This window comes from Microcebus murinus, chromosome 4 (assembly GCF_040939455.1).
Source record: "Microcebus murinus isolate Inina chromosome 4, M.murinus_Inina_mat1.0, whole genome shotgun sequence".
In the NCBI taxonomy this organism is placed as follows: Eukaryota; Metazoa; Chordata; class Mammalia; order Primates; family Cheirogaleidae; genus Microcebus; species Microcebus murinus.
The window spans coordinates 102,381,377-102,402,841 of record NC_134107.1 but is presented as its reverse complement, the minus strand read 5'-3'; the positions used below and the strand labels follow the sequence as shown (position 1 = coordinate 102,402,841).

At 37.5% G+C, this 21,465-nt stretch overlaps 1 protein-coding gene across 3 annotated transcripts in view; it reads right to left on the bottom strand.

The window, feature by feature from the left end:
- The window catches only part of LOC105864564 (rho GTPase-activating protein 20-like), a 64,831-nt gene extending 44,058 nt beyond the window's left edge, over nucleotides 1-20,773 (bottom strand). For 2 of the 3 annotated variants that reach the window (XM_076002616.1, XM_076002615.1), the window contains exons 1-6: nucleotides 20,215-20,773; nucleotides 18,281-18,363; nucleotides 14,085-14,249; nucleotides 4,819-4,968; nucleotides 2,188-2,229; nucleotides 828-912 (exon numbers count right to left, since the gene is read on the bottom strand). In XM_076002616.1, coding sequence (XP_075858731.1) covers nucleotides 828-912; nucleotides 2,188-2,229; nucleotides 4,819-4,968; nucleotides 14,085-14,249; nucleotides 18,281-18,360 — 522 coding nt within the window. In that variant the 5' untranslated portion in view covers nucleotides 18,361-18,363; nucleotides 20,215-20,773. The remainder of the gene's footprint in view (nucleotides 1-827; nucleotides 913-2,187; nucleotides 2,230-4,818; nucleotides 4,969-14,084; nucleotides 14,250-18,280; nucleotides 18,364-20,214) is intronic. The other variant, XM_012752536.3, reaches the window with a different exon arrangement.
- Between the last annotated feature and the right edge of the window lie 692 nt (nucleotides 20,774-21,465).

Genomic DNA, 21,465 nt, shown 5'->3' with positions numbered 1-21,465 from the left:
TTCCTCAAACAGTGATTATCTGGCATTCAGGCATTTGTCAGAATATTTCCATAAATTTTGCTTTTGGTAAAAACATAAAAATTTTGCACTATATATTTTTGCACAAACAAATCTATTCTGTGTGATCTAGAGCTGCTGTGAAGTATGACAGTCCATAGTATCATAAAAATACCCATAAGGTTCTATCTTATTATCAATAACATATTGGATCTTGTGCTACAATATCAGTCAGTCATCCATTATACCTAATAAATAAGGTTAAACTCTTAATGTTTATTTGACCAATGTGATAAAACTATGAGGCAGAAAAATATTGATCCCTTAAAAATGTCAACTTTCTCAGATCATCCCCTATAGCTTGAGAAATTCAATCCATAAAAACCCAAAGTATAAACTTTTCAAAACCATTTTTTCCTTAAGTAGTGACAGCTTGGAAAAAATGCTTAATAATAATTAAAAATACCTCATTATGGAGACAGCTTTACTACAAGTCTCTGTAGCTGCTACTAATGAGATTCAGAGAAACATTCATGCCAGAGGGAGGAAAGAGACATCTCACAAGCAGTGTTCTTTCCAAGCATACATGCCAAATATTATAGTTAATATGAATTTCTATTGCTTCATTTTCTCTAGGGTTTACTTTTCATATATACAAAGACATATATATACCTAGGAAAATGCACTTTCCCCCTATGGCATTTCTAAATGCCTACCTTGCACAGCATATACACAGTCTATCTGTCTGCCTGTCATTCTCTCTTTTTATCTATGGTATTCTGCTTTAATGCAGGGACTTGGAATTAATTTTCTTGCTTACAAGCACTTACATGGACACAATTCCCCATGTCCTCAGTGAAGATTCTGAGGGGAATGCTCTTCAGGTGATCCTTCTGTTTCTCGAGATCGATGTGTCTAATCAAATGCAAACACTGAGTCAGATGGAATTTGCTGATGGCTTATTTTTAAAATCAATCTCTTTTGCTAATATTTTCAATGTACTTATATGCTATTTTTAAAGACAGATGAGAAGACTCAGCAAAATCAAATTACACTATGGGTTGAAAGGGAATTTAAAAAAACCACAGCAGGACAGTAGGCATGGGCACAAAAAAGAATGGGACCTCCATGTCAAGTGAGGTTCGAGGAGCACAAGCAGGTGAAGGCAACTCTAGGTAATGTTTTACCCTTAAAACTTCCTTGCCTTCCACTAACTGATCGACACTATGGTGCACACAGGGTAGTAATATTCTACTGGGATTAGGGAGTTGGGGGGAGTAGTAAACTCACAACTAATGGACGTGGTGAGCACTGTAGAGGGGAAGGGCATGCCTGATCCTCACTTGGGTGAGGCAAAGACATAAAATGTAACCAAAATGTTTGTACCCCCATAATATCCTAAAATAAAAATAAAACAACAACAAAAAAAACTTCCCTGCCTTCTCTGGACACGTCCAACACCTTGCTGATAAGAACAGGAGCATATAAAACACTTTACAAGGCCAAACCAAAACAATGACCTTTTACTTCTCATCTCTCTCCAATAGAGTGTAAATCTTGACTATCCCATTGTTTGGGGAGGTGGAGAGTTCAGGAAGGAGGGAAGAACTATGGGTCTAGTAAAAAGGGCTTGGTATATCATTTTACTCCATATGCTCAATGGTAGGGTTAGTAATTGATTTCTGAGGTGCTCAGCAGAAAACCCTGCATTATGGAAACTTAACACATACTTTGAGGAAATTGTTAGCTCCAGTTAATAAACTGAAGACAACAGAAAGATGTGGAAGATATTATTGACTAATTTCTGCCTAAAATGATCTAATGACACCTCAGTGCTCTCCTTCCTAGAAAGTAAGAAATACATGTAATGAAAGAACATTATTTATAGGAAGTAGCAGATAGTGAACAATCTAAACAGCAGCTTATTTTCAGGACAAATGAACAATTTTTACTAAGGAGAGGGGAATGACTTGGGGCCCATCTCTGCAGAAAAGGTTTTGTTGTTGTTGTTGTTGTTGTTGTTTTATTTCAGCATATTACAGAAGTACAAATGTTTTAGGTTACATATATTGCCCTTGCCCCACCCAAGTCAGAGCTTGAACCATGTCTATCCCCCAGATGGTGCCAGAAAAAGTTTTAATTCATTTATTGCAGGTTACAAATTCAAAATACATATACTGAAAAAAATACCTCTGAAGGAGAGAAAGCCATGTGTCTTTTTGCTCCAAACAACTGCAATCAAAGAAAATGGAAGACAGAAATCACATATGCTACTCATGCTAACATATTTAATGTTGTCAATCCAGATGAAAATACAAACAGCCTGTTGTTATTGATGTAGTTGCACATGTAAGATGCAAGCTCAGCATAACTTTGTTCTGAGAACCCCATGGTCATAATGCCCCTTTGGAAAAATTACAGAGTCAGGAGTAGGTTTATTAAATTCTCCTGGATGGATCCAAGACAGACCTTCTTTTGTACTCAATTGCATTTCTACAAGTGGTATCATACCAGTAAGTGGTAGCTCTTATAGTGGAAAGGGTACTTAATTTGGAATTCAGCATTTGGTTTTTCCACATCTGTGAAACTGGGTTAATTATCTCTCTCAGAGTGTTTTTATAGTATAAAGGGCCATATAAACAGAAAGTATGCTTAATATTGAGATTAAAGAGATTAAGGAGAATTTTTTTAAATACGTACAGCAGAATTATAATTTAGTAAATGAGTTCATAGAAATCTTATTCTCAATTATAATAACCTGATTAAGATTAATCCATTTACAACTAAACTACTATTAATTAATATTTTTTGCTGATGTCACAGCTGCATTTTATTCTGAAAATTAGAAATAAAATTAACTTTATTCCTGTATGGTCTTGGCATTTACAAGCTTTTAAAACCGTATTTCTAATCTCTTTAAAGAAATTGGAAACCCTACTTATTGTCTTTTCCCAACAAAATACACTTCATAAATATTTGCAATTTGTTTCTAACTTTGTTGCTTAACAATTTTCTCTATAAGCAATGTCTCAGGATTGGCCATCAGAAAGCACATTACATCTTTTTTACCACTAACCATGCAACTTCCATCTTTCATTTCTTATCTTTTCTAAAAAAAGATTTTCTAGGTTCAAATTTTCTAGGTTTATGTCAAATCTTGGATTTATTCAGCAAAGCCCTGTGTGGAAAATAGATGAGACATTTTCTTCAGACCCATTAACGTTTTCAAATTAGTTAAACAAAACTACCCCTTTAAGACACTTAGTAATTGACATATAATTTGTATACAGAAAACTGCACAAAGCTGTACTGTACCGCTTAAAGAAATTCTGTAAATTGAACACACCTGCATAACCACCACCCAGATTATAAAACAGGTAATCACCTTAGAAGGTCACCTGATGTTCCTTTCAGCCAGTGGGTTCCCCCTACCCTAACTTCCAAGACCATAGAACTGTTTTGCTTGTTTGGGTGCTTTCTGTAAATGTAATCATACAGTATATAATATTTTAAGTAAGGGTTCTTTCATTTAACATTATGTTATAAATATCACCACATGCAGTTTCATACTTACTGCTATATGGTGTTCTGTTGTTTAAACGTATAGCATACATTACTTTAAAAAATAAACAAATTATGAAATGTGTCAGGTTAATTTATAGAGATTGATCTGTGTAATCTTCTTATATTTATCCCTTCCCCTTGCTCTATACTAGAATCCAGGGCTCCATTTCTTTAGTAGTTATTAATCTCAGGCATGTTTACAGAAGTTACTACAGGCATGTTACAGTAGTTATTAATCTCAGGCATGTTTACAGAGTTTAATGACATGCCTGTCTTTTAATAGAGATTAACAGCTTGGAAAATTTTAGCTAACCGGCTTTAGGATGATGCCTGAAGAGTTTCGTGTCGGTAGGAAGAGAAGCAGAATGAAAATGCATCATGTGCATGCAATGGACACTAAATCTTTCAGAATAAAACTAGTACTGGAGTTGGAGCACAGTTACTCAAAAGCACAGGGGTGAATTTGGTATGCTTTCCCTGAACTGTAAAGTGCCAATTAAGCATGTTCAGCATAAAAAGACAAAAATTCTTTATTCATACATTTTCCAACCCCATCCCCACCTACAAGTGACTCTTGGGAAACCAATTTTTACTCCTTAAAATATTAAGTATGCTCTTGATTGTCACACTCCATAGATACTAAACCAAAACCTGATACACAATTTAGGCAATCCAGTATTTCATGACATTAGTTTTATTTGTATGATGATAAATTACTTTTTATAAAATTTTGGATATAAACCACTTATCCAACCTTACTTGGACTATTTTATCAAATTTGTTTCAGTAAAGGTCATTTCAGTGGTTTGAAAAGACTGGTAGGACTCAAAAGCTCAATATTTCAAACACATCCCTAGACATTAGGAAAGGGGAGGTTGGAGAGGGAGTCTAAAAAATGTGACCACCAGTCTACTCTCCTTCCATATTCCTGTAAGTTCTCATCCCCCTAGTTGTTTCAGTAGAGCCCTTCTAAAACTCAGTGGTCAAACCAAGGCAAATGACTCCAAGAGTTCCCAAAGGTTACTATTAATTTTCATAGGTTTTAACAAAAAGCTCTTTGGGAGAAACATAAGGTGCATGAGCATCTTGGTTGCGTGTATGTGTCAAAAGATGAGTCACTGACTTCAGAAACCATTAGAATAAAATATTTTCCTCCTAAGAATTTGGGGAACAAAATTTGCTTAAATTTTTTCTCTCTTCTCAGAAATCACCATAGTAGCTAAACAAGGTAAATACAGGACAAGCTGTCATTCTTACCTGAAAGTGGCCACAGAGTTCTGAGTGGGCCAGCCCAAGACAAAGGATTTCATAGCACTGCCCTTGCCATCTCCCAATTCATCGACACAGCTTGCTGTCCACATGTCAGATAATTTAATCTTGTATTTCATCTTCAAGTTATTCTTATGCCTAGAAAGATAAAAACCAAAAAGGACCTCCTGTTACTTTGTTTCTTAAATTGTATGGAAGATTCTGTGCTTGTGATAAACATCTTATTCATTGTTTCTATCTTCAGTGGCTAACACAGTGAATTATAACATAGTAGACTACCTTGGACCAAGAAGGCCTTTAAGACATTTGGTGAAGCTTTTATTCCTCATGTCTGCATGTATGGCAGCAGATAGCCATAAACTGCCATTTTACTTTTCTATACATTGAGCGTTGCATTTGGATCAAAAGCCTACTTTTAAATTTACTGCTGTTATAAAAAATTAATTCATTTATTATTTATAACTTGCTTATTTACAAAAAGACTGGAGTGGCTCAAAACAAAAGTATACATGATTTATTGAGATGTTTATAAAATTTCCACTTTAAGAAAGATACACTGAAAAAACCTGTAATTAACTAGAGGAATTTATAATACATTTTCAACTGAGTGATTAGGAGATTTTCTAGGGTTTAGAAGCATAGATTATTTTAAATTTCCTTTCTTAAGATTCTGTTCAACCATTTTCCCTTATATTCTGGCTAAAACTGAAAAAATGTAGCCTAAAAAAGAACCTAAGAGAGAGAGTAGGTTTGACACAATCAATGTTTATCACTGGGGAGTCAGAAGGGGATCTGCTTTTAGTCAGCAGTGAAATTCCTTTTGGACAATTTCTTCCTACTATACCTTAGACTCCTGGTATGGAGACCATCATATCTCTTGAGCTAATTGACAGATTTTTTGCTCATACTGAACTGAGATTTAATGGAAGGAACTGAGTAGGATAAAAAGAATGCCCAGGGAAACTTAGGTCATTCCTACCATTTGGAACCATTTGTGGAAAAGCTAAAATAAAATCAAAGATACCTCATGTATAGAAGCATCCCTAATACTCCTCTGATTCATGGAATAGTAAGGCTAAAACTCTTAAGTGGGATTTATAAGATGAAAAAGATATTGCAGGAAATACGCATGAAGGACAACCTAGATTCAAAGACTCGTCTGTGATTCCCACAGGAATTACCATTATTACATTTAAGTGTAATAGAAAAATGCCTTGTGGCAAAATGGCTTCTTTCTGTATTTTATTTTAATATATTTTACCCTATTGCTAAAAATCATTAGATTTTTCACGAAACAGATTCAATTACAGAGTGAATCTTATTTTGTTATGCCAATTATTTAGGTAATATAAAACTAAGACTAGAAATTTTTTGGAAGGAAAGGTATGTTTGTTTTCACACACTTTGTGTTTGTTTTCTAATGCAGATCTCTATCTACATTGAATACTTCAGATATCATGTGGAAACATCCCCATATACTGACCTGGCAAAAAAGTCATCCCAAAGATCCTTTTCCTAGATCAATAAAGTGCCACCCCTGATGCCCAAAGCAAGGAACTGTCTACAGGTATGAACAATGACTTCCATTCTCCTATACTAAAAGTAATAGCTACTATTTATTGAGAATTTACCATGTGCCAGTCATTGTTATAAATACTTTACACATATTATTTAGTTTAAAACTCAAACATTTTATTTATGAGGAAATGGATTCACAGAGGGATTAATTTGTCAAAAGTCAAACAGCCAGAGGCAGGGCTAGACTCTGACTTTGGGCAGTGTTGGCTCCTGAGCTTATTTATGCTCTTAACATAAAGCATAAACATAAAGCACTGTGCATCGATAAAAAGCCTTGAATGTTGCCATTCCCATGAAGCATTTTGATGAAAGTGTCTTTCCATGAAGTTCCCTTCGGCTTTTCTCTTTAGCCTACTTTTTCTTAAATCTCTCCAGAGCTACAAGGCTTTCTCATGGGGCTATTTGTTTGGAGGTTGGAGGATAAAAATTATGAGCATTTATATACATAAAATCAGAAGGATAGCCTGGAAAATATATAAAACAAGTATTCCAAAGGCTGAATTTTGAAATGTACTTTCCTGGGGTCATAGTGTACTTCTTCAGATTTGTCACTCTCAATCTCCTATAGTATTATAATATAGAAATTAAAAAAAAATAATTTTAATATGAACTGGCTCCAATGGAATGACTATTACTATTTCCAATAATATTAGATCAACAGAAATTAAAAAAATATAAATCTAATGTGAACTGACTGAAAACATTTTCAAAAACTTAAAAATAAATCCTTTATTTCTACAAAGTAGTCCTTAGTACAAATTTATTAATGTGACAGATACAGTTTCCTTTCCTATTCTCCAATCTGCACACTGGAAGGAATTCCAGTAAATTATTGAAATACACAGGATTTTAGGGAGACTTTTTTCCCATTCTGAGATAGAGATGTCATATTAAATATGTTTTCGGGTAGAGATCATGGTATATTCCATGAGTATCTCATGGTAATTCTATTGTAAATGAGCTTACTTAACTTCATCTTTTTCACCTTAAAGAACTCAGTATTATTTACTAATTGGTTATTCTCAGAAAATATTAAAATAGTAATGTCTTAAGAGGGTGTGAGGTAACTATAGTTATTTCCTTTTTGTAAATTCCATATAGGTGCCCTATCAGCTACTAACTTCTTTCTAAAAAAAGTAATGCTTGTAAAATATATCTTATTTTTATAAAGGAAAGCCATAACTTTATTGGAAAAATAACTTATCTTCCTAATGAATATAAAAGTTTTTCCCAAGGCCCTATCCAGCTTTAATACTTTCCTAATTTAGTATGGAAAATAATAATAAATTCAAAACAATTTTCAGCAAACATTGTCAAAATCCAGCACAAAGCAGAGCAAATATAATACGTTAGCCAATAAAAGAGAGCATTTAACACCCTTTCTATGATTCTCTTACTAAAATTCCCTTAGTTTGACTAAATAAATATGTGACAGCTTGTCAATTATCTATCCCATTTGAGTTTACTTCTGTAGGCCCAACCCAAGGACTGAAATCAGTTTCCAAATAAAGTCTAAAGATGAGCTGACATAATAAGGAACTCAGGTCTCCCCTTTTCTCCATGGCTGAGTATGAAGACCAAGCACTGGTCTCAGATTATTTCAACAAATTAATTGATCTAGGATACCACTTGATTCTTTATCCAAGGGTAAGGATTAACACAGTTTTGGTATTGCAAGAACCTATTTCATTTTGGTTGCTATTTATTTTGGAAAAAAATTAAGTTCTTTCATATTAAGAAGGATCTGTGAATATACCTAAATATTTGCTATGAGAATGATCATGTAAGACACTCCCAAAACATTATCGAAATTGTTGTAAGGTGGCAGGATTTAATCATCACCATCATCATCATCTCCTCAAATATCCATCTTCCTTTCTATCTTAAGGGTCCTGGGTTTATGCCAAAAACATAAAAAATAACATAGATCACCCAAACTTATAAATATCCCCAATGGATGTAGAAAGTATTTAAAATAATCTTACATGAATTGAATCTCATAAATAACAGCATGTACATCAATTGATATAAATTTTGTCATTTCATAAAAACATTAGAGTGGACACAGAGTTATGTGGGAAAAAATGATGTAACCCTATGTGAGGGACAATTAAAATAAAAAGCTATAAAAGTAGACAATGGGCACAAATTTTGCCAATATATCTAAAACACAGCAATTTTCTAGTGGTAAAACAATTGTCTTTATAAAATGTTTTTACCAAAATGTAGGTTACATAAAAACCACTTAGACGTGAACAGTATACAGGACAATAAATAATTTAAGGCAAAAAAAAACAAAAAAAAAAACAAAGGTTCTCTAAATATTACCATAAGTGCTAAGGAAAAAAAAAATCCAAAAAAGAAGGAAAATATCTTCTTCCCTAAGAGTTGAATGTATGTTACAAGTAAGTAGCCTTTAAGGTCCTAAAGTTCAGGAAATTGGTTGTTGTCTGCGTATCTACCTCCGGACTAAGCTCTGCACCTAAGGAGTACAGTGTGGTAAGGAAGACAGAAAGAGCCAGCATTTGGAATTAAGGTCTATGTTCAAGCCCCAGCTCTGTCATTTGCTAGTCTATGACAAACCTCCCTCAGCATCAGTGTTCAACATCTAAAACAACTCTTACCTTGGGGGGTTGCTAGGAAAATTAAATGAGACCTTTCTGATTTTCCTGTTATAACACCAAGCATATATAATAGAACCCATCCAATAATATTTAAATATAGAACTTTTTTAAAAATGATTTGTTCTTCTGCTAACAGCCTCCCTACTTAGATCTTCATGTAGACTTGTTCAAGTGCGAAAGCTTAGATAAAAACAAAAACCAATTTTCTTTCACTGTATTACTCAAAATATCATAACCACTCGCAAAACTACATTTGTATGTATCACTTCTATTGAAAATATTCTGAAACTGTTTTATTATCTTTATGTCATCTTTAACTCTGAAGAGTTCCTAAGCATTCTATACCAATTCTTACTAAATGAGTATTTAGTTGGAACCTTTTATTAATCATAAAGACTCAATTAATGTTGAAAAATGACATGGTTGAGGACTCTTTTATGAAATCCATTAAAAAAGAGTTCAGCAGTAGAGGCAGCAGAACACATATTTGTTAAAAGAATGGACTTTGTAATAAGATAAATCTAGGTTCAATGGTGGTTTCAACTAATTACTTTGTGAACTTGAGGAAGTCACTTAATTTCTCTCAGTATGAATATCTTTTTTTTTTTTTGTAGACTAGTCAAGTACAGAATTGAGAAGAGTATCAATTTCTTTTCTAAAATGAGGAAAATATCCACCTCATAGAATAGTTATAAGGGTTAAAGTCTCCAGAATAATATCTAAGATATAATAAGATACCAATAAATAATTGGTTTCTCTTGTTATTAATACCAATCACATTAAATATAGCGCTTTGCAAAATTATTTACCCTTGCCCATGTCTTATTTATGGCACTGAATAACTTTAATGCAAAAAAACAAAGATTCATTTATCAGATCAAGGACTCTCTTGGTTGAATCCTCAGGGTTTTCTAGGTATAATATCATGTTATCAGCAAAGAGTGAGAGTTTGATTTCTTCTGCTCTCATTTGGACACCCTTAATTCTGCTCTCTTGTCTGACTGCTGTAGCAAGGACTTCCAGCACTATGTTGAACAGAAGTGGAGATACTGGGCAAACTTGTCTTCTTCCATAAGTGGGAATGCTTTCAGTTTTTCCCCATTCAGTATGATATTGGCTGTTGGTTTGTCATATATGGCTTGTATCATTTTTAGGTAAGCCCCATCTATGACTATTTTGTATAACGTTCTTACCATAAAAGGTGTTGAACTTTGTCAAATGCTTTCTCTATGTCTATTGAGAGGATCATATGGTCTTTGCTTTTGCTTCTGTTTATATGGTGAATTACATTTATAGATTTGCGTATGTTGAACCATCCCTGCATCCCTGGGATGAAGCTCACTTGGTTGTGATGAATTATTTTCTTGACAAGCACCTGGATTCGATTGGCTAGGATTTTGTTGAGAATTTTTGCATCTGTATTCATAAGAGATATTGGTCTGTAGTTTTCTTTTTTTGTTGCATCCTTTGGTAAAGTCTCAGGATACAAAATCAATACACAAAAATCAGAGGCATTCATATACGCCAACAACAGTAAAAGTGAGAACCAAATCAAAGACTCAATTCCCTTCAAAATAGCAACAAAGAAAATAAAGTACCTTGGAATATACTTAACTAAGGAGGTAAAAGACCTCTACAGGGAGAACTATGAAACACTAAAGAAGGAAATAGCAGATGACGTAAACAGATGGAAGAATATACTATGCTCATGGGTCGGTAGAATCAACATTGTTAAAATGTCTATACTACCCAAAGTGACCTACAGAGTCAACGCAATCCTTATCAAAATACCATCATCATTTTTCACAGATATAGAAAAAATAATTTTACACTTTGTATGGAACCAGAGAAGACCATGTATAACAAAATCAATCCTAGCAATAAAAACAAAATAGGAGGTATCAATTTACCAGACTTCAAACTGTACTACAAGGCTATAGTCATTAAAACAGCTTGGGACTGGCACAAAAACAGGGACATTGACCAGTGAAACAGAACAGAGAACCCAGATATAAAACCATCCTCATATAGCCAACTAATCTTCAACAAAGCAGACAAAAATATACACTGGGGAAAAGAATCCTTATTCAATAAATGGTGCTGGGAAAACTGGATAGCCACAGGTAGAAGACTGAAACAAGACCCACACCTTTCACCTCTCACAAAAATCAACTCATGCTGGGTAACAGAATTGAACCTTAGGTGTGAAACTATTAGAATTCTAGACAAAAATGTTGGAAATACTTTTCTAGACATTGGCCTAGGCAAAGAATTTATGAAGAAGACCCCAAAGGCAATCATGGCGGCAACAAAAATAAATAAATGGGACCTGATCAAATTAAAAAGCTTCTGCACAGCCGAAGAAACTGTCAAGATAGCAAACAGACAACCCACAGAATGGGAGAAAATTTTTGCATGCTACACATCTGATAAAGGGCTGATAACTAGAATCTATTTAGAACTCAGGAAAATCAGCAAGAAAAAATCAAACAACCCTATCAAAAAATGGGCAAAGGACATGAACAGAAACTTCTCAAAAGAAGAAAGAATAATGGCCAACAAACATATGAAAAAATATTCAACATCTCTAATTATCAGAGAAATGCAAATCAAAACCACAATGAGATATCACTTAACTCCAGTGAGAATGGCCTTTATCAAAAAGTCCCCAAACAACAAATGCTGGTGTGGATGCAGAGAGATAGGAACACTCCTACACTGCTGGTGGGACTGCAAACTAGTTCAACCTCTGTGGAAAGCAATATGGAGATACCTCAAAGCGACACAAGTAGATCTACCATTTGATCCAGCAATTCCACTACTGGGCATCTACCCCAAAGATCAAAAGTCACTTTATGAAAAAGACACCTGCACTCGAATGTTTATAGCAGCACAATTCACAATTACAAAGCTGTGGAAACAACTCAAGTGCCCATCAATTAATGAATGGATTAATAAAATGTGGTATATGTATACCATGGAATACTACTCAGCTTTAGGAAACAATGGTGATATGGTACCTCTTGTATATTCCTGGATACAGCTGGAACCCATTCTACTAATTGAAGTATCTCAAGAATGGAAAAACCAGCACCACATGTACTCACCAGCAAATTGGTATTAACGGATTGATACCTAAGTGGACATATAGGAGTAACATTTATTGGGTGTCGGGAGGGTGGGAGGGGGGAGGAGGGGATGGGTATATACAACCAAAATGAGTAAGATGTGCAACGTTTGGGGAATGGACACGCTTGAAGCTCTGACTCGAGGGGGGAGGGGGGACATGGGCAATATATGTTACCTTAACACTTGTAACCCATAATACACTAAAATAAAAAAATAAAGAACAGCAAAGATTCTATAAATATTACCATATTTAGTGTAATATTTACCAGTTTAGTGTGGGTAGTAGAAAAACATGTTTACTCTTCTCTAGTGACTAAAAATCTCCTTCATGAGACTGGATTTGTTAAAATACCTTTATCTTTGCTGATGTTTCATACATAAGGACAATGGGAAACAGAGCCAGCGGCAGCCACCATGTTCTAGGCTGAGTATTAAGTGCACTGGTATTTAGTGTTAAGCAGCAAGTGAATCCTCTTGGGTACCTCTAAAGTACGTTCCAGACATGTCTGTACCTTCCTCTTACCTGTCATTTCCTCAGACAGAGCCCTCGCTATCTCCATCAGGACCACTAACAACTTACTATCTAGTCTCCTTGCTTCCTCTCTTGCCTGCCTTCTGGTGCATTATCTAACTAGCATGAGCCAGAATCATATTTTTTAAAAAAGAATCACACTCTACCACTCCCCCAACTAAAAGCCTTCAGAATAAAATCTCAAGTCTTTATGATAGCCTTTGTGGTACTAAGCATACTAAGGAGCATGGTTCCCATGATCCTTAATTCCTGATATTCATACAGTGTGTAGTTCTCTTCCATGCTGTGCCAAGGTTGGTCTGTGTGGCCAATCGCATACGTCAGAAATGATGGTACACTACTTCCAAAATCAGGTTATAAAATACTGTGGTTTCTATTTTGGGTGCTATTTCAATGGTCTATTCTCTCTTTCACACTGTTGTATTGTTCACTCTGAAGGAAGCAACTGCCATTATGAGCAGTCCTGTGGAGAGATCCAGATGGTGAGGAAGCTTTTGGAGAACAGCCATGAGGAACTACAGCTGCCAACACCCACACGAGTGAGCTTGGAAGTGGTTTCTTGGGTTCTAGTTGAGCCTTGAGATAACTGGTACCCTGCCCAATAAGCTAGAGGCCCCTCATGAGGGATCATAAACCAGAACTACCCAGTGAAACACCACAGATTCCTCACTCAGAGAAAATATAGATGTTTAGTTTTAAGCTGTTATGTTTGGGGGTAATTTGTTACACAGCAATAGATAATTAATACAGCCTACAAGGTCCTGACGAGCTAACCTTTGTCTACTTCACTAATCATAATTCCTATCACTTTCCTTTGCTCATTAGGTCCCAGTTACACAGGCCTTCCTTGAAGTCCTCTAAGGGCCAAGCTTTCCCCATCACCTTTGTACCTGTTCTCTCAACCTAGAACGCTCATACTCCCATTATCTATCTAAATGGCTGGTTGCTTTTCATCCTTCAATGATTTTTCCCCCTGACTACAGATACCTACCATATACCCCATCTTTCACTTCACCCACCACCCCATTTTCTTCATAGCACTAATCACAATCTGTCCTCTACCCCCCCCCCCCCCGGACACACACACACACGAAGGTAAGCTCCCATATTAGAATGTAAGCTACCAAAGAGCAGGACTATACCCATCACATCCTTCATTATATTTCCTACATTTGTTCAGGGCATGGCACAGGACCTACATGAACATTTATTGTATGAATAAAAAATGGAAACTTTTTTTAAAAAAAAGAAACAAATGTAATACTCACTTCACATATTAGGTATAGTAACAGAGGCCATTCTTACAATAACCATAGAGTAGAAAGGGTATCTTTGTTAGCGGGAATGAAATTTTATAATGATAACCAGGAGAGACTGTGCAGTCCACTTACTTGCTTTTGGCCACAACAAGCAGATCGTTGAAGAGAAAAAGATGGCGCTCCTTCCTCTGCAGGCCTGTTCTGAGCTCCACCAGGCCATCAATCAGCAGAGTCCTACTGGAGCAGCCAAATGCTGACAGAAATGCACAGGTGTTCATGGCAGTAGAAGGCCTTTCCCTGTAACAGATCAAATTCCACAGATCATTAGTCAAATGATAAAATATAGGACCAAGTTTTTATAAAATGATAGCTTAAAGTTGGTCAAGAAATATAAAACTTTAGCTTTTTAATGCAACGGCAGTGTCCTCACTGGTCCCCCAGTGTATTCTTCACACAGCAGTCTTTAACACCTCAGTATGAAAATTTTGAAACATAAAGCACAGTTGAAATAGTTTTATGATAAACACATGTATGTATACCTCGACATAGATTTTAACATTAATATTTTATAGTAGCTGGTTTATTATTTACATATCCAATTATGTATCCTACTATTCATTCATTTATTTAGAAACAGGGTCTTGCTGTGTCACCCAGGCTGAAGTGCAGTAGTGTGATCATAGCTCACAGTAACCTCTAACTCCTGGGATCAAAGGATCCTCCTACCTCAGCTGCCTGAGTAGTTGAGACTACGAGCATATGCCATCACACTCAGCTATTTTTAAAAAAATATTTTTTGTAGAGATGGGGTCTTGCTATGCTAACCATACCAGTCTTGAACTCCTGGTCTCAAGATATCCTCCTGCCTCAGCCTCCCAAAGGTCTGGGGTTACAGGCATGGCCACCACACCTGGCCTATTTATCAATCTATTTTATTTCTGGTATTTCAGTGTAAACTGCATACTGCAGTACATATCTCCCTCTAAACACTTCAGTATGTGTATCATTAACTAGAGTTCAATATTTAGATTTTTCTTTTAATATAAAATTTACATACAAAATGCACAAACATACAAGCCTTAGGTGTATATTTATTGACCTGTTTTTACAAAGCCATTTTAAAAGCATGATATTCACAGACTTTTGACAAATGTATTCACCTGTGTAATCTAAGCCCCTATCAAGATATAGGAAATTATCATCACTCAAAAGAATTCCCCCTTCTGGTCATTACCTAAATTAAGAAAATGTAGTTTCTATGGATTGACCCCTGAATTCTTTCTTCATTGCAGGCTGAGGTCTGTTAGTTCAAAAGCTCACTGGTGCCAAACTCAAATTTTTACGTACCCAGTCATTTGAGAAACAGCCCACACAAGAAGATTTGTATCCACTAACAGCCTGCCTGCTTTGCATACTCCATAAAACTAGATCCAGCATCTGCTGGCCACTGATAAGAGAGAACCTGTGGTTATGAGACCCCAAGCTGCTACTGCCCCTTACTACTTTCTGATCCAGACATTCTTCACTACTGAGCAACATCACCTGGACATGTAATCTCCAGAGATACCCTCTCTGATTCTCCTCTCTTCAAGAATTCTCTTCCCTTCTTCCTGTTAAGATGGTGGCCCCTTATTATAAGCCTCTGGACAGTCTCATGTGATGAGGAACTTCTTTTTTCATGCAACCTTGTACCATCATCGTCTCTTTTTTGCTTGATCAGTGCCCAAATCCCTCACATTCCTTAGACTAGTGAATCCCCACTCCAACACCCTGGAAGGAACCATTATTCTGATTTATTTCCCCCTGAAGGTTTTTCCCATCTAGACAAACAAAATGAACCTATGCCTCTACCTTATACCGTTTTTCCCTGAAAATAAGACAGGGTCTTATATTTATTTTTCCTCAAGAAGACCTCTAGGGCTTATTTTCACTGGATGTGTTATTTTTTTTTAAGTACGGTACAATAATCTACATTTATTCAAATATAGTTAAGTCGTCTTCTTCTGGAACATCATCCTAACTCTCCAAACCTCAAATTCCATCCTGAATTTCTTGCAACTCTATTTCCTTTAGAACCATTAGCCCCAATCACTCATGTCAAGCAATAGAGCTCTCATGGGGCAGATGAGAAGGGCTGCTCATCTTCTTTACTGCCCCATGAAGAAATGCATGGGTTGTGCAGATAAGCTGTGTTGCCACACCCATCACTAGGTCTTGTTTTCGGAGTAGGGTTTATATTGTGCAAATGCTTAGAAATCCTGGTAGGGCTTATTTTATGGGTAGGTCATATTTTTGGGGAAACACAGTACCATAAACCAAAAATGATTTGAGATAGATCATAGACTTAAATGTGAAAACCAAAATAATAAGTATTTTAATAGAACACATAGGAAAGTATCTTTATGACTGAGTGATGGTGAAGGTTGTTCCTGTTCCAGAATTTTATATAAATGGAACTACAGAGTATGTACTCTTTTGTGTAAGATGGCTTTTACTCAGCATGTTTTTGGAATTCATTTATCAATAATCCATTCCTTTATATTACCGAACAGTATTCAATGTATAATTATACCAGAGTTTATCTATTCTTCTAGTGATGGACACCTGGGATGTTTCCAGTTTTAACTGTTATTAAACATTGTACTAGTCTTTTTGTAACCTATGTTTTCATTTCTCTTGGGTAAATATCCCAGAGTGGAATTGCTGGGTCATAGAAATACATGTATGTTTAATTTTAGAAAAAAAAAATAAACCTTCTAGTTAGTTTTCCAAAGTGGCTGTACCCTTCTACATTCCCTACAACACAATAGCAGAGTCCCAGTTGTTCCACAACCTTAAAAACATTTGATGTTTTCAGTCTTTTAAATTCTAGCTAGTCTAGAGTCTAGTGGCGTCTCATTAAGATTTCAACTTATAGTTCTCTGATGACTAATTTTTGTCATGTCCTTCCTGGCCATTTGTGCATTTTTATCAGTAAAATGTCTTCAAATATTTTGCTCATTATTTTTACAAAAATGAGTTATGCGTTATGCACGTTATCTACCATGTTACAGGAATTTTTTATGAATCCTGGGCACGTTGTGATGGTATACAGTGCTCTGTCATGTATGAATTTGGGAAAATATTTCCTCCTAATCTGCTGCTTGCCAGGTACATTTTCTTCATGGTGTTTTTGACAAAAGCTTTAAAATTTCATGAATTTTAATTCATTGATTTTTTTCATGTAGTATTTAATTTCTGTAACCTTTCTTTGAAAATGTCTAAGAAATTATCTTCCTAATTAAATTTTCATTAGGCACTTATTAAAAGGAGTTTACATTTCCTAATCAACTCAGTGACTAAAGAATATATTTTCTGGGGACAAGTCAAAAAGAGTACTGATCAGAGAGGTCTTGCTGAGTATTAGAAAGAAAGTGACCTAAGTATTTTGATAAGTTTCATTAAATGGAATTTGGATATAAAATCTCCTGTGGCACTAAAAACCTTCCATGCCTTCATATAGATTTTATGTTAAATTAGCACATTGTTCCCAAAAATATCATAGCTCTAGGTATATTCTCACTTCAAATAAAGATGAAGACTTCACTTTACATGAAAGGATTCACAGCTTAGAAGAAAGTCATCACAGGATTCATTTGAACATAAAAAATGCTACAAGTTAACAATGGCATTTAAAATGAATGAATAAATTAATAATTGTATATCCATTAAATTACTACACATTATAAAAGACCCTTACAATGTCCATTGAAATAGTATTAGCCACAATAGGTAAAAAGGCCACTTTATTACATATTTAGCCTGTTTTTCCACTCTAAATTTCATTAATTTAACCAATAATATCTAAAAGAAACCAATATTCTATTTTTATTACCCCAATCTGGTTATCTTTTTTAATATCTAAAATTATGAAAAAATTACCTTATTCATGCACAGGCATCACCTTATGATAAAAATAAGCAATATTTTGTGTATAACAACATTCATTTTTCAGTATTCTGATTTCTAATTTTTTCTATAAATATACTTTGATAAAATATGGAACCTGCATATTTATGTACTATGTGATATGAGATACTGAATCAGTTTTAAACCAACCAAGCTTACACACCAGCTCTAAAAGGCAGTATGATTCTCACAAAGAAGACGTCTCATTAAATAACCTTAGGACAGCAGTCATGTTTTCTATGACAAAAACAGAGAATGCTGGTGCTCATGGAAAACAAACAAAAAAGCCCCACAAATAAAAAATGTGATCTGAAAAACTCTTCAGCTAATATAAAGTTCCATGCACATATCAGATGTGTAGCACAAAGCTTTGCACTTACATGCTGGTACTAGGCTGTTCTTTCAGGGCTCTATGGAAGAGAAGAGATGAAACACTCTTCCTTTTCACTGATCCTTTCATTTTCTGTTGATGAAAAATAAACAAAACCATATGGTTTGTAAAATAATTAAAAGATAAGCAAAAGTTGATTTTCAATCCAATTCAACAAGTTTTGTATTGCCCATCTTAGCCTTTGAAGGGGCCTACAATTTCATTGTGCAGGTAAAAAAGTACATCATCTAAAATATAAATTTAAAAAAATAGGATACAAAGGGTAAAAAAGTAGTATAGGCAGTGATTTTTTTTTTATGGTCAGAGAATAAAGAGGTTAAATGTTGATCAGAGTATTTGGGAAAAACACTATCATAACCATTATTATTGCTGATTACGAGTCCAGCCCTATGCTCAAGGCTGGAGATGGATTCTCTTATTTATACCACAAAGTGTCATCAGAGCAGGCATTATCCAAATTCAGAGGCAGGAGAGGTCCCAAACGGGCCTTCAAGGAAAGACAAGTAAAGGGGAGGAAAAAACATTTAAAGCAAAGACATGACACTAGTTCTCACATAAAAAATTAATGAATCTTCACATTTGTTTTAAATTTAAATGTTCACACATTTGGGAATCCCTCCTTCCAAATAGATTTTTTTTTTTTTGCTATACCTTAAAAAAGAATAGTTTTCTTTTTGTAGGTGGTATATAAATATATTTCAGACTCTCTGTTTCCAATGACCTACAATTTGCAGTGAAATTAAGGTTATATTCAACTTGAATAATCCAGATAATTACTCTCTAAATTCAATCTTCTGCAATTAACACCTCTAAAAACACTAGAGATACCTGATCAAACTAACACTATAATCACAAACAGCCATGAGTGGAGTATAGGATGTCTCACTAAAGCCATTCTTCCTGCTATACCCTCTCACCTTACCCTGGCCAGAGGTTTCACCCAGTGTCTAGGAGCCTAAGCCAGCCATGCATGGTAAGTTGACGTTGCTATCAGTAGGAAGCATATAAAACTAACTAGCTGGCTCAGTGTCTCTATTCCATTACATGATTTATAAAGGCAGTGCTTTATTTTATTTTTTTAATTCAAGATATTTTATTTTTAAAACACTTTTATTTTGTTGTTTTTATTTTTAAAACAACACTTAGTGTTGTTTTATTTTTAAAAACAACACTAAGCCTTTGGCCCATTCAACCATTGTACAAGCTACAAATGCTTGCTCAGCAGCTGAGGGGCACTGTTTGGTAGCATGTCCGAAAAGTGAATAAAAATCCATATAAAAGAAATATTCAAATAGTTTCCATAGGATATAAATGCCACCAGGACCACAAGGAAAAAAATGGCCAAATATCAGAATGTCTTATGCTGGGAAGTGGGGAGGGAGAGGACTTGGCTGGAAACATGAAAATCAATTCCCAAGAGAGCGACCCTTCCAGAGAAACCTAAGGTTGGAATCCTCCCACTGCTCTCTGGCTGTTTACCCCAAAGGAACTCTAACAGTTGTTGCTGCATCCCTCCTCCCAGCTTTGACAGGGAGCAGGGGTGCTGCCCCAAGGCCATGCCAACGCCAACGCCAGGATCCCTCCCGGTCCGCTGAGTCCCCAAGGCCAGAGGAGCAGCTCGGGGCCAGGGCCCCCAGGGCCCACGCCCTCCTCAGCTGTCCCACCCGCCACCCACCACAGCACACTGACCCCGCCCAGCCTGGGTCTACGTTGAGTCAAGCCTCCGTGTTCCCATGGTGACCACAGTTAGCATCCCATGTCCGCACCTCCAACCCTGACCACCACCTGGGAGACCCAGAGTCATCCGGACGTTTGTACTCGGGCGCGGGACCCTCACATCCCCCCGCCCCGCCAAATTAACGCGGAGCGGCGGCGCCTCAGGCCGGGCGAGGGGCTGACCCGGGGCGCAGCCCGGCCGCCCACCTGCGTCAGCGCCGGCTGTCCCTCAGGGGCGGACGCCGCCGGCCCTGACGACCTCTGTGCCGGCCCCGCCGAGGGGCAGTGGCGCCCAGGCCACCTCGGGGACCGAGGGCCGAGCGCGGATGGAACCGGGTCCCGCCCCAGCCCGGGTGCCCTCGCAGGGAGGAGCCGGGCTGCGGATCCCGCGGCTGAAGGAAGCCGGCTGGGAGGCTGCGGGGTCTTTCCTAGAGGAAGAAAACAATCCGAACTCTCCACAGGGAGAACTCGAGGGAACGCGAGAAGCACCGGAGCGACGCGGGAAACCGTGGCGCGGCGGTGGGTAAGTGCGGGAGAATGCGGGAGGTCCTGCAACGAACGCGCGGCCGCGAGCTGTGAGCGTTAAACCCCCGCGTCCTTCGCTTGGCGCGAGGCTGTGGCGAGCGCGGGGGCCGCGGCAGCAGAAGGCACGCGCCCAGCTTAACGGCCGTATCTTCCTGGTGCGGGAGCCTCGTGCCACCGGCGACACTCCCAGGGCGCGCGGGCTGAGGCGGCCGCGTTCAGGCAGGGAGAGGACTCAGCCTGCAGGCGGCGCGCGCCCCCTGGCGCCCTGGGCCTAGCCCGCGCTCCGCAAGCTGGCTGGAGGCAATCACAGTAGGGACAGCCAGACAGCACCACGCCCCGCCCCACCTTGGGCCCGCCCCTCGGTGCCCCGCCCCGGGCCCCGCCCCCTGCAGCCCTCTTCTTGTCTCTGTCCTCAGTGCAGCGGTCGGAGCTTGCCAGCTACCGACGGTGTTTCCGCGCCATGTCCTCTGTGGAAGGCGCCCCTGGGCCGTGTGCGTTGGCGGAAAGAGGGCGAGGGCGCACACCCTGAGCGGAGGAGTTGTAGGATTCCTGCCTCGCATACAGTGGACTGCAAAGGGGAGCCTCCCAACACCACCCCCCAGGCCTCGGGATAGAGTTGCTCATTGAAGTGACTGTGCAGATGTGTGAGCCCATAGCATCGCCTCACCTCCGGTGCAATCCTGAATGCTAGCCTGTCCGGGTAACCCTGGCTGGCTTCTGCACACGTTTACACCAGCACAAATATGGTCATAATTGATTTCAGAGTGCAGCGGCAGGGGTCATCAGTCATTTGCACTTCCTAAAGTAGTATATCTGAGAGATGCATTTTCATGATCACCATAAGGAACTTAAATATAAATCACTAATGCTTATTTCATTTAAAAATTCCTTAAAATAAAATGTGTCGTTTGAAGCAAAAATTAGAACCACACA